The sequence below is a fragment of the Mustelus asterias genome, chromosome 2 (genome assembly GCF_964213995.1).
Source record: "Mustelus asterias chromosome 2, sMusAst1.hap1.1, whole genome shotgun sequence".
Lineage (NCBI taxonomy): Eukaryota > Metazoa > Chordata > Chondrichthyes > Carcharhiniformes > Triakidae > Mustelus > Mustelus asterias.
Genome location: NC_135802.1, coordinates 77,486,631 through 77,500,393, shown reverse-complemented (window position 1 = coordinate 77,500,393; position 13,763 = coordinate 77,486,631). Strand labels below are relative to the sequence as shown.

At 45.8% G+C, this 13,763-nt stretch overlaps 1 protein-coding gene across 1 annotated transcript in view; it reads right to left on the bottom strand.

Moving 5' to 3' along the window:
* The window catches only part of vps50 (VPS50 EARP/GARPII complex subunit), a 162,592-nt gene extending 153,504 nt beyond the window's left edge, over positions 1–9,088 (bottom strand). The window contains exon 1 of the mRNA XM_078237636.1: positions 8,935–9,088. Coding sequence (XP_078093762.1) covers positions 8,935–8,967 — 33 coding nt within the window. The 5' untranslated portion in view covers positions 8,968–9,088. The remainder of the gene's footprint in view (positions 1–8,934) is intronic.
* Positions 9,089–13,763: the final 4,675 nt, after the last annotated feature.

The following is a 13,763-nucleotide window of genomic DNA, read 5'->3' as shown; positions in this document are numbered from 1 at the left end:
ATAATTTTACAACTGCCTCATTCACTGTTACATGGATGACAAAAGAAGAATTTGGCAGACAAGAAGAACTACAACGTTCTGAAGACATTGCAGAATAGGAAGAAAAGATAACTTTCCTCCTATTCTCCGGGTGAAATGTGCATGCTCTGTAGGTAGTGGTATCACTTCCACACTTACTTCAACATGAAGCTGCTCCACTGTAGGCAATGTGATAACAGTGTCAAGCAAGGTAGGACTACACCACTTTCAACAATGGAATAACTCCAGACATGGATTGAGACAAACTTCCTGTATAGGACTTTTCAGCTATAGAAGCTCTGTGGTTTGGACCTCTGCTTCTTCACTAAATGGTGATTTGAGTGTAAGCATTATTTGTTGATGAGATTAAAGATATTTTTGTACAAACTAATAAGCTCTGCATTTCTGCTAATGGTTTGATCCATCGTGGAATCAGGCATCGCTTTCTCCCTAGATAAATCATTGCCGTCAGCCAGAAATTGTCGATGCCTCTCATCAGTGAGTTCAGTGTAACAAGTAGACGAGTTCAGTTCTTCAGTACCTTCTTCAACACATAACACTGACTCCTCCAAAAAGACAACAGGCAATTCATTTGCATTGACAGTGGAATCAAAGAGTGCAACAAGATCTAGGACCTCATCTTCTAACGGATCATCTGTTTCTCCAAAGGCTTCCATCTCATGAACTTTGACAGGAAAGAACCAACCAGGTCTAGAAGTTCCTCTGACAGGGGGCAGCACCTTTTTCAGTACCTTCTGTATCTATGAGCTAGTCTTCTAGTTCATTTGCAAAAAGAGAGATCCGTTATCTCCTCCTGTGGTCCAGTGGTTGGTGTTTCTAGAATAAAAAGTGACTCACTGCGTAATGAGTGAACTTCAGTGCTGCTACTGAATCGAAGTCTGACAGTCCTTTAACCAATGTCGGAAATTATCCATCGAGCATTGCTTTGCAGTTCTCTTGATACTCGTTGAGCTTCTGTAGAAGACCAAGTCTTAAACACGCTGAGCAAAGAAATTGGCTGGTTCTGTAAGATGTAAAGGATTTAGTTAATTTATTTTTCTTCATGTCGAAGGTTTGTGATGAACTGACCTTTCACTTGTGTCCCCAGGCCCTTGTAGCTTTAAGGCAATTTTGAAGCTTTATCAATCTGCCTGATTAGACAACAGACTTCTGCCCCATTTAAATTCCATCCTGTAGCCTTGGACTCCCAACTCCACAGACCTAAACTGTCTAGTGGCTTTGTTGAACTCGCCAATGAAATCATCAGGTTGGAACAGTATATCCCCTATTTCTTGGACCTGGGATTATTTTCTAGCTCTCTTCCCTGGATACTCTTTTGGATTTGCGAAAATGTTTGAAAATGACTGGTCCTGCCACAGAGAATACATCCTGCTTCCCATGTTGGACAGTCTTTGTGGTGCTGTCTGTTGGCACCACATCTGGAGCAACCGAAAATAGATGAAAGAGATCTTCCAGTCTCTTCAGTGGCTTTGCCAGGCTTTTTCTCGTGCTATTCAGTGAGCACATCACCTCCCGAACCTCGGCATCGCACCAAATTATACCCTGATTCTGGCATCACAACTCAACCTGCCTCAAGCTGTTCAGCCTTCTCTAAGGCTGATCCTCTTTAGATTGTAAAAGCTCCGACAGTGCTTCCTTGAGCATGCCGGCCGTAATGTGGTTTCTAATCAATTTCTGTTTTAAGGCTCAGTGATAGTAGATACTAGCCAACTGATATAAATCATTAAAGAAGGAATCAATGGATTCACCTAGTTTTTGGCACTCCTGTTTGAAATTTGCTCTTTCTGCAACCAAATTCTCCTTGGGGTTAAAGTATTTATCCAAGGCCCTCATAACCATGTTGCCGAGGCTTCCTTAACACTTTGCCGCACTAGGAAATCATCAGCTATGACCCTCACTACATACAGAAGCGTACAAACCTGGTGTTTGAGTTTTCCCTTGCAAACCCAAAGCTGTTCAGTACCTTTTGAACTCTCTCTCCCAGATCCTTGTCCTTGGTGCAGATCCTCAATGTGTTGGAAATGCTGTGGAATGGGTAGTTGCTGTTCAGTAACATCTATTGACATTTGATTTGATTTATTATTGTCACATGTATTAGTATACAGTGAAAAGTCTTGTGCCTTGAGTGCTATACAAAGCATACCGTACATAGAGAAGGAAAGGAGAGAATGCAGAATGTGGTGTTGCAGTCATAGCTAGGGTGTGGAGAAAGATCAACTTAATACAAGATAAGTCCATTCAAAAGTCTGGTGGCAGCAGGGAACAAGCTGTGTTTGAGTCGGTTGGTACGTGACTTCAGATGTTTGTATCTTTTTCCTGATGGGAGAAGACAGAAGAGAGTATGTCCAAGGTGCTTAATTATGCTGGCTGCTTTGCCAAGGCAGCAGGAAGTGTAGACAGAGTCAATGGATGGGAGGCTGGTTTGCGTGATGTATTGGGCTACATTCACAACCTTTTGTAGTCTCTTGCGGTCTTGGGCAGAGCAGGAGCCATACCAAGCAGTGATACAACCAAAAAGAATGCTTTCTATGGTGCATCTGTAAAAGTTGGTGAGTCATAGCTGACGTGCCAGATTTCCTTAGTCTTCTGAGGAAGTAGAGACGTTGGTGAGCTTTCTTAACTATAGTGTTGGCATGGGGGGACCAGGACAGATTGTTGGTGATTTGGACACCTAAAAACTTTAAGTTCTCGAGCATTTCTACTTTGCCCCGCTGATGTAGACAGGGGCATGTCCTCCACATGGTGTGTCTCTCACAGCCCCCTCCCCAATCCTGATCTTTGGTCATTGCAAAGTCAATTTTTTCACCGGTCATCTCTTGCATGTCACCAGTCTGTGGCCTCAGTTTGCTAGACTGTGGCATCAAGCACTATGATCATGTTACATGTTGTTGCCAAGCCTCAAGAGGTTTTCGTATCACCATGCCTTCTAGTCTTACTGTACCTTGATGAGGCTTTGCTTCTCCTATAACAGACTTGAAATAGCCAGTGTGGTTTAATTTCAAACAACATTTACAAACACCTCAGGGTAAGCACATGGTATTCAATACACAGGCTATTATGTGCCTAGCTCTCTTGCAGCCTATGGACTATCTGACTCATGATATCACACGTATATCATTCACATCAACATGGTTTCATTAACATGTCCATTCCTTGACAGTGCAATGGGTTAGACATGTGTCCTTTATATCTAAGATCCAATTTAAAATACAACGCTCATTGACAGGATGAAGTCTCCTCTGTCTGTTCATTCAGAACCTTGTGGGACTAGGACAAGAAAAGACTATTCTCCCATTGATGGATATCCAGCCAGTTCCTTGCACATAATAACCTGCACCAAATAAACACTTCCAAATTCAGCACCAGTAGGCAACCTCACTCAGACCACAGAATGGTCAATGTAGGAGACAGACAAAATATTATATGATGCAGTCAGGATTGTTCGAGATTGAGACCGACAAGAGGGACTACATTTCTGTTGTGCTGTTCCTAATCTGTAAATATTGGATGCTAACATTGGCTACTCAAAATGGACTGGCTTCCATTAACTAAAACTAGCTTCAACTTGATGAGCACAAAACAATTGAAGTGGGGGAAATTGTCATTCTGTTTTTCAGTTACTGCTGAAAACATGAACAATTTAATCATACAAGGCTCTCAATTGTGTTGCAATTGTTACAAAATGCCAAGCAGTTCATTAATGCTCTTCAGGGAAGGTAACAATCACCCCTACCTGATCTGATCTGTAATGACTCGAATCCCACACTGCACTGTTGACTCTCTGAAGGATGCCTGACAAGCAACATGGGTGCTAGTGGTGACCTACAACCACCCTCTCAGGGTAACAAATATAGACTTTCCACCACAGCCCACTTGCTGAGAACACTTTTATTGTAAAACGTGGATGTGGTCAATTGAGGACAGTTTATCAATCATTTGCTGAAACACTGTTCCAATGCATTAAGCACTTCAGTAATTTGAGTGTAGATGACTTATAGAACTGAAATTCTCAAACTTTGGACATGTTTCTCTTGAGATAACATTAAATGCACTGTATAAACAGAAAAAGAAATATATCAACAATACACTGATAAAACCTTAATTTAAAAGCTGAGTAATTACAGGACAAGTAAATGTCAATATTCAAAAACTACACAAACTGGGGCAAAGCTACATCATTTCGAAAGTAACTGCTTTTATAAAGGCAACATTTAGTTTGTATAACCTGAAGCACAAAATGCAGCAGACTGACAGGAAAATATTTTTATCAACATCACTTCAAATGCAAGATTTGCTTGGAAACACTCAAACAGATAGCCTCATTAACACCATTTCACCAACTAAAGGTTGTATTATTCAATACTCAGTTTCAATGAATTAATTACAAGTTTCTTGCCAATCTTTATGACCCCACTAAACTGCACATCCTTTCTAAAGTAAGAGAACTACTAAATAGATCATAGGATGATATTGTCCCAAATCACTGGTATGTGTATAACAGATGCAAGCTGTGGCCCCTGCCTGGGTTTGTGGATAACAGCTGCAGACTGTGCCCCTCCCAGGTGCAGGGGTAGAATATATGAGTTGAGTATCTCCCCAGGGTGTGGGGGGTAAGAGATACAGGTTGAGCATCTCCCCAATTGTGTGTATGACAGATACAGGCTGTACCCCTCCCTAATTAAATGAGTAACTTGTACAGGCTGAATTCCCCCCAGGTTTGTGGGCAACAGTTACAGGCTGGATCTTCCCCCAGGTGTGTGAGTAACAGGTACAGGCTGAGCACTTCCCGAGGTGTGCGGGTAACAGGTAGAGGCTGAGCTCATTTCCCTGGATGTGGGGGTGACAGGTACAGGCTGAGCTTCTCCCAGCTGTGTGGCTGACAGTTACAGTCTGAGCCTATCTCTAGGTGTGTGGGTGACAGGTAAAGGCTGAGCCTCTCCCCAAGTATGTGGCTGACAGGTACAGACTGAGCTTCTCCCCAGGTGCATGGGTAACAGGTACAGGCCGAGCCTGTCCCTGGGTATGTTGGTGACAGATATTGGCTGAGCTTCTCCCCGGGTGTGTAGGTGACAGGTACAGGCTGAGTTACTCCCCAGGTGAGACAGTAAAATACAGGCTGAGCTCCTAGCCAGGTGTGTGGATAACAGGAACTGGATCAGCTCCTCTCCAGGTGTGTGGGTGACAGATACAGGCTCCCCAGTTGTGGATGACAGGTACAGGCTGGGCTCCCCAGGTGTGGGTGACAGATACAGGCTAACCCTATCTCTGGGTGTGTGTGGGTGACAGGTACAGGCTGACCCTATCTCTGGGTGTGTGGGAGACAGGGACAGGCTGACCCTATCTCTGGATGTGTGGGTGACAGGTACAGGCTGACCCCATCTCTGGGTGTGTGGGTGACAGGTACAGGCTGACCCTATCTCTGGGTGTGTGGGTGACAGGTACAGGCTGACCCTATCTCTGGATGTGTGGGTGACAGGTACAGGCTGACCCCATCTCTGGGTGTGTGGGTGACAGGTACAGGCTGACCCTATCGCTGGGTATGTGGGTGACAGGTACAGGCTGACCCTATCTCTGGGCATGTGGGTGACAGGTACAGGCTGACCCCATCTCTGGGTATGTGGGTGACAGGTACAGGCTGACTCCATCCCTGGGTGTGGGTGACAGGTACAGGCTGACCCTATCGCTGGGTATGTGGGTGACAGGTACAGGCTGACCCCATCTCTGGGTATATGGGTGACAGGTACAGGCTGACTCCATCCCTGGGTGTGGGTGACAGGTACAGGCTGACCCTATCTCTGGGTAAGTGGGTGACAGGTACAGGCTGACCACATCCCTGGGTGTGGGTGACAGGTAGAGGCTGATCCCATCAGTGTGTGGGCGACAGGTGCAGGCTGACCCCATCAGTGTGTGGGTGACAGGTACAGGCTGACCCTATCACAGTGTGGGGTGACAGGTATAGGCTGACCCTATCCCTGGTTGTGTGGGTGACAGGTACAGGCTGACCCTATCACAGTGTGGGGTGACAGGTATAGGCTAAGCCTATCTCTGGGTGTGGAGGTGACAGGTACAGGCTGACCCTATGTCTGGGTGTGGGGTTGACAGGTACAGGCTGACCCCATCGCTGGGTGTGTGGGTGACAGGTACAGGCTGACCCTATCTCTGGGTGTGTGGGTGACAGGTACAGGCTGACCCTATCTCTGGGTGTGGGGGTGACAGGTACAGGCTGACCCTATCTCTGGGTATGTGGGTGACAGGTACAGGCAGATCCTATCTCTGGATGTGTGGGGTGACAGGTACAGGCTGACCCCATCTCTGGGTGTGTGAGTGACAGGTACAGGCTGACACCATCTCTGGGTATGTGGGTGACAGGTACAGGCTGACCCTATCTCTGGGTGTGTGGGTGACAGGTACAGGCTGAGCCTATCTCTGGGTGTAGGGCTGACAGGTACAGGCTGACCCTATCTCTGGGTGTGTGTGGGTGACAGGTACAGGCTGACCCTATCTCTGGGTGTGTGAGGGTGACAGGTACAGGCTGACCCTATCTCTGGGTGTGTGGGGGTGACAGGTACAGGCTGACCCTGTCTCTGGGTATGGAGGTGACAGGTACAGGCTGACCCTATCTCTGGATGTGTGGGGTGACAGGTACAGGCTGACCCCATCTCTGGGTGTGTGGGTGACAGGTACAGGCTGACCCTATCTCTGGGTACGTGGGTGACAGGTACAGGCTGACCCTATCTCTGGGTGTGTGGGTGGCAGGTACAGGCTGACCCTATCTCTGGGTGTGTGGGTGACAGGTACAGGCTGACCCTATCTCTGGGTGTGGGGGTGACAGGTACAGGCTGACCCTATCTCTGGGTGTGGGGCTGACAGGTACAGGCTGACCCCATCTCTGGGTGTGTGGGTGACAGGTACAGGCTGACCCTATCTCTGAGTGTAGGGCTAACAGGTACAGGCTGACCCTATCTCTGGGTGTGTCAGGGTGACAGGTACAGGCTGACCCTATCTCTGGGTGTGTGGGGGTGACGGTACAGGCTGACCCTGTCTCTGGGTATGGAGGTGACAGGTACAGGCTGACCCTATCTCTGGGTGTGTGGGGGTGACAGGTACAGGCTGACCCTATCACTGGATGTGTGGGGTGACAGGTACAGGCTGACCCCATCTCTGGGTGTGTGGGTGACAGGTACAGGCTGACCCTATCTCTGGGTACGTGGGTGACAGGTACAGGCTGACCCTATCTCTGGGTGTGTGGGTGACAGGTACAGGCTGACCCTATCTCTGGGTGTGGGGCTGACAGGTACAGGCTGACCCTATTTCTGGGTGTGTGAGGGTGACAGGTACAGGCTGACCCTATCTCTGGGTGTGTTGGGGTGACAGGTACAGGCTGACCCTGTCTCTGGGTATGGAGGTGACAGGTACAGGCTGACCCTATCTCTGGGTGTGTTGGGGTGACAGGTATAGGCTGACCCTATCTCTGGGTGTGGGGGTGACAGGTAGAGGCTGACCCCATCTCTGGGTGTGTGAGGGTCATGATGTGGAGATGCCGGCGTTGGACTGGGGTAAGCACAGTAAGAAGTCTCACCACACCAGGTTAAAGTCCAACAGGTTTATTTGGTAGCAAATACCATAAGCTTTCGGAGCACTGCCTCTTCGTCAGATGGAGTGAAAATCTGTTCTCCAACAGTGCACAGAGACACAGAAATCAAGTTACAGAATACTAATTAGAATGCAAATCTCTACAGCCAGCCAGGTCTTAAAGGTACAGATAATGTGGGTGGATGGAACACTAAACACAGGTTAAAGAGATGTGTATTGTCTCCATATGTGGGGTCTCCATATTGTCTCCATATGTGGAGACAATACACATCTCTTTAACCTGTGTTTAATGTTCCCTCCACCCACATTATCTGTACCTTTAAGACCTGGCTGGCTGTAGAGATTTGCATTCTAATTAGTATTCTGTAACTTGATTTCTGTGTCTTTGTGCACTGTTGGAGAACAGATTTTCACTCCATCTGACGAAGGGGCAGCACTCCGAAAGCTTATGGTATTTGCTACCAAATAAACCTGTTGGACTTTAACCTGGTGTTGTGAGACTTCTTACTGTGTGAGGGTGACAGGTACAGGCTGACCCTATCTCTGGGTGTGTGGGGGTGACAGGTACAGGCTGACCCTATCTCTGGGTGTGTGGGGGTGACAGGTACAGGCTGACCCTGTCTCTGGGTGTGTGGAGGTGACAGGTACAGGCTGACCCTATCTCTGGGTGTGTGGGGGTGACAGGTATAGGCTGACCCTATCTCTGGGAGACAGGTACAGGCTGACCCCATCTCTGGGTGTGTGAGGGTGACAGGTACAGGCTGACCCTATCTCTGGGTGTGTGTGGGGATGACAGGTACAGGCTGACCCTATCTCTGGGTGTGTGTGGGGATGACAGGTACAGGTTGACCCTATCTCTGGGTGTGTGTGGGGATGACAGGTACAGGCTGACCCTATCTCTGGGTGTGTGGGGGTGACAGGTACAGGCTGACCCTATCTCTGGGTGTGTGTGGGGATGACAGGTACAGGCTGACCCTATCTCTGGGTGTGTGTGGGGATGACAGGTACAGGCTGACCCTATCTCTGGGTGTGTGTGGGGATGACAGGTACAGGCTGACCCTATCTCTGGGTGTGTGTGGGGATGACAGGTACAGGCTGACCCTATCTCTGGGTGTGTGTGGGGATGACAGGTACAGGCTGACCCTATCTCTGGGTGTGTGTGGGGATGACAGGTACAGGCCGAGCTCCTCTCCAACAGGTTGAGTCCCTTTAAACCCGCAGGCAGGACCTGCCTCAACCTCAGGCCCTGAAATAACGCCGCCACTTCACAGACAGACACCATCAGGAACCTTGCGCTGTTACCTGGCGGGACATCAGGGACTTTATTTTCTGCATGTCTCGGTCTGCTGCCTGGACTCCGGTTGCCTGTTCCCCGGGTTCAGTCCCCGCTCCCCTGCCTCCTTCCCCCGGGCACGGCCATCTTCAGGTCATGTGATCCGTTCGCGCGCTGCATGCTGGGAGCTGGAGTCCGGAACCAGCGCGCAGGCGCATTCTGCTTTCAACAGAACTACAACTCCCAGAGTTGTTAGGGGCTGTGCCACCAGGGCTGTGCCAGGCTCCTGGAGATCCTTTATCCTCTTCTCTGGGATCAGCAGCAGGGGCATTGCTTTTACGGAGAGAAAATGTATTAGTCACCCCAGCCAACGGAAGAATACAGGACACCATCATTCACAGCTCTGACATTGGGATTGCCCACTATTGCAAAGGGCTGAACCTTAATTTCTAGTTACCTTTCAGTCCCAGCCTTCTGATATTTGCTGAAACAATTCTCATCCCCCACCTTATATATACCTCTTCTCATCTCCTTTGTGTGTAATGGAGGGATCATTATTCTTGAGGTGTTAAAGTATTTTGGCCACAATGTACAAAGTCCAACAAGGGAGGCTGTGGTTCTGCACTTAGTTTTAGAAAATGCAGCAGGGCAAGTGGAAGGGGTGTTTTAGTGGTACTGATCATCATTCATTTATTTTTAACACAATGATGGAAACAGTCAAGGAAAGACATTCTAAACTGGAATAAAGCAAAGTTTACTAAGCTGACGAGTGATTTAGCAAAAATGGACTGGATGCAGCTACTTGACAGTATACCAATGTTAAAGCAGTGGGAGGCATTCAAAGGGAGAGATTCAAGGAGTTCAGAGTAAGCATGTTCCCACAGAAAATGGATGTAATGGCCAAATCTCCAGTCATAGAGGTTTACAGCATGGAAACAGCCTGCTGGATGTCAAGGAACATATGGAGTAAAATAAGGCAGAAAATAAAGCTTATGGCAGATGCTGTGCAATTAATACCACAGAAAGACAAGGGGAATATAGAAAGTGCAGGGGTGGAATCAAAAAGGAAATTAGAAAAGCAAAGAGAGGGCATCAAGGCAGGTAAAATGAAGGAGAGCCCGATGATGTTTTATCAATATGTTAAGAATAAGAATGTGCAGATCTGATCACCCAGTTATAGTGATGAAGGGACTTGTACATGAATAATATCAATCTCCAATGTCAGTGGTTGACCAAACTTGAATTATATAACAATGATGTTTTTATAGATAAGAAAAGGCACTGACCGAAGATGGCTGCCACAAGTTAACTGATGTTATAAATTAACCAGATTTCTGGAAAGTTCCAATGTGAATTGCAATACAGGTATGGCACAGCATCCTTCTCATTGAATTTCATACCTAAGGATGTCAAGAACTACTTCAAAGGAAAATACTGAAAAATGCTGGACATTGCACTTACATTTCTATAAGACTGCCTCTCCAGCTGAGACAGAGCGACTGTTAGGACAATGGTTACATGGAAACATATTTTACCATCTCATCAAGATGGATAATGACTCATTTAGGAGGTTAATAGCTGGGACATTATCAAACCTAATCATTCCTTGCCATGGAACGAAAGCCACAGTCGATGCAGACATCAGATAAACAAACCCTTCTTGAAATCATTATGGGGAGAGAGAAGATCATGTGACTGAAGTAACCATTTTGAAATTTCTTTAATACAGCTGCTAAACACAGAGCCGACAGTAGTCTGGAAAAGGTGCCAATGAACCAGTAAGGAGTTCCCTTCTCTCTCCCTCAAGTTAAGGTCCTATCTCCTTACAGTTTAAAAAATCCAGCATGGAGATAATGAATTTCCATCAAAAGGAACCTTAGGTGCAAAACGCATTGGCTTCTGGAAAAGATGGTTTTTGGAATAAAAATAAATTATCTCTGGCAGTTACATGGGCTTCATCTCAACTCCCGGAATCTGAAGGCGAACCTGGAAAAATCTCTGTGACAGTCACAGTGTTTCACCTTTTAATAATGGCATTATCACTAGACTATTAATCCAGAAACTCGGCTAATGTCTGTAGACCTGGGTTCAATTCCCACCATGGCAGATGGTGGAATTTGAATTCAATTTTTTTAAATCTAGAATTAAGAATCTACTAGTGACCGTGAAACCATTGTCAATTGTCAGAAAAACCCACCTGGTTCACTAATTTCCTTGAGGGAAGAAAATTTGCTGTCCTTACCTGGTCTGACCTACATGTGACTCCAGAGCCACAGCAATATGGTTGACTCTCAACTGCCCTCGGGCAAATGGGTAATAAATGCTGGCCATCCAGTGGCGCCCATGTCCCACGAATTAATAAAATAAAACACACAAATGGTTGAACAAAGACAGCAAGCAAATGCTTTCATCTTTCTAATTCCTTCAGGAAACCCTGTTCCAGTCAGACTTGGAGTGGTAGCATCAGGGAGTATATTTTACCCCTCCTTACATGACCATAACAATAGAACAGTTGTAACTGCACAAGAGGATACAGAGGAGATTTAAAAGGATGTTGCCAGGACTGGAAAATTGCAGCTATGAGAAAGTGTTAGTTAGGCTAGGGTTGTTTTCCTTGGAGCAGAGGAGGCTGAGGTGACATTTGATTGAGGTGTAGTTCAGCAAACTAACATGCTTCCCTGTCAAAAATCAAGATGTCAGCACATTTTGAACTATCAGCTATGGTTTGAAACAATGTCCTACTGTAATAATCTTACGAAGGCCAGTCTTCCATCACCAATCACCTTTTTATTTACAGTGATACCTGAACACCTTTCAACCCATACAGAATGCAGATCGGTCCTGAGTCTATCGACTGCCGGCCTGAGTGGAGCCAGCTGGTTTTAAACCCACCGCTGCTCCTTTCCTTTGGGTGAGCTTCCACTCATCTAATAAGGGAGCTCATGTTCAATGAGGCCTACAAAGAGATCTATTGATGATCCCCATGGCCATCATTACACCTGCATAAGGCTTTTTTTCCCTGCAAATGAACAATGAGTGTGAATAATGGAGGTTCTGCAATACTTATATAGAAACTTAGAAAAACTACAGCACAAACAGGCCCTTCGGCCCACAAGTTGTGCCGAACACATCCCTACCTTCTAGACATACCTATAACCCTCCATCCTATTAAGCTCCATGTACTCATCCAGGAGTCTCTTAAAAGACCCTATTGAGTTTGCCTCCACCACCACTGACAGCAACTGATTCCACTCGCCCACCACCCTCTGTGTGAAAAACTTACCCCTAACATCTCCCCTGTACCTACCCCCCAGCACCCTAAACCTGTGTCCTCTTGTAGCAGACATTTCCACCCTGGGAAAAACATAGAAAAAGCATAGAAACATCTCAGAAATTAATAAAACTATAGACTAATTATGATTCTAATTGATTCATCCAGCAACCATGGCAAATAAGGAAATGCAACTTCTTCAATATTGTGGAACTGAAGTATATTATCTTGCAATGTGCCGTTCCCTAAATCTAATATAGATCATTGCACCAAGATAATGGGTTTTGAATCATAATTTCATATGTCGTTCAAAATTGGAGAACCTCAGTAAGGCATCTTTCTCAGCTTTTCAACTGAACAAATGCTGAACAGTGAGAGGGAATTTACTTAAATCAAAAAAATGACAAGGGGAAGTGACAGGCATACCTTCTGGAGGGCAACACAAGTGTAAAGAAAATTCCCTAACCAGTCACCAGCTGTTGGCCATTTATTCCACAAAACAGGATTTGGGGAAAAAAAAGTAATTTTGAATGTTCAACTTTTAAGTGAAGTCCATGTTTGCAAAGTCACCAAGAAGAAACGTGGTTAATATGCTAAGTAGAAAGTCTTTACCATTTCCGCCTCCCACCTCCACAACTAATATGAACTTTCATAACTTGTCCAGATAATCAAAAATACTTATCATCAATTGTGCTGGAAAATCGTTTGATCTGTGAACAAAAGGTAGAATTGTGCTACAGGCTGGTGGATATGAGGATTTAGACACATCAAGGCTCTGAGAGCTTGTGAGTTTTGCACAAGTAACTTACACTGCAGAAACAGATCATTTGGCCCTACTCATCTATGTCAGTGTTTATCGTCCACATGGGCCTGTTCCTACCTTCAGCTCAGCTTATCAGCATATCCTTCTCTTCCTTCTTCTCTCGTGTGTTTATCAAACTTCCCCTTAATTCATCTATGGTGTTTATTCATCTACTCCATGTAGTGGCAAGTTCCACATTCTCACCACTCTTTTGGCAAAGAAGCTTCACCTGGATTCCCTGCTGGATGTTTACTGCAGGAGAAACAAGGTGTAGCAAAAGAATGAAAGATCTCCATTTATATGCAAGATGTTACAAATCCTGAATGATAGTTAGGAATTTTCTTTATGTTAAGTAAGCTGACCACTGCTGTGAGCTGATGTTGCTCTTTATTCTGTACTATCAGGAAACATAAATGGTACAGATGAATTGACTGAGCCCAGATGGAAATGCTGTACTGTATGTTCACCTTGATATGAATTAAAACAGATTAATGATTCATATCCTTAGGTCTTACAGAAATGAGATTTAATTTACTCAAAACCTATTCACTTACACAGTTATACAAGAGGTGAAATGAGAGTAGCTGCCCTTGACATTAAAGCAGCATGAGACCAAATGTGGCATCAAGGAGCTCTAGCAATATTGAAGCCAATGGGAATCAAGAGGGTAAACTTTCCAGTGGTGGGAGTCATACCTCGCACAAGAGTGGTTGTGGTTGTTGGAAGCCAATCATCTCATCCCTGGATTATCACTGCAGGAATTACTCAGGGAAGTGTTTTGGGCC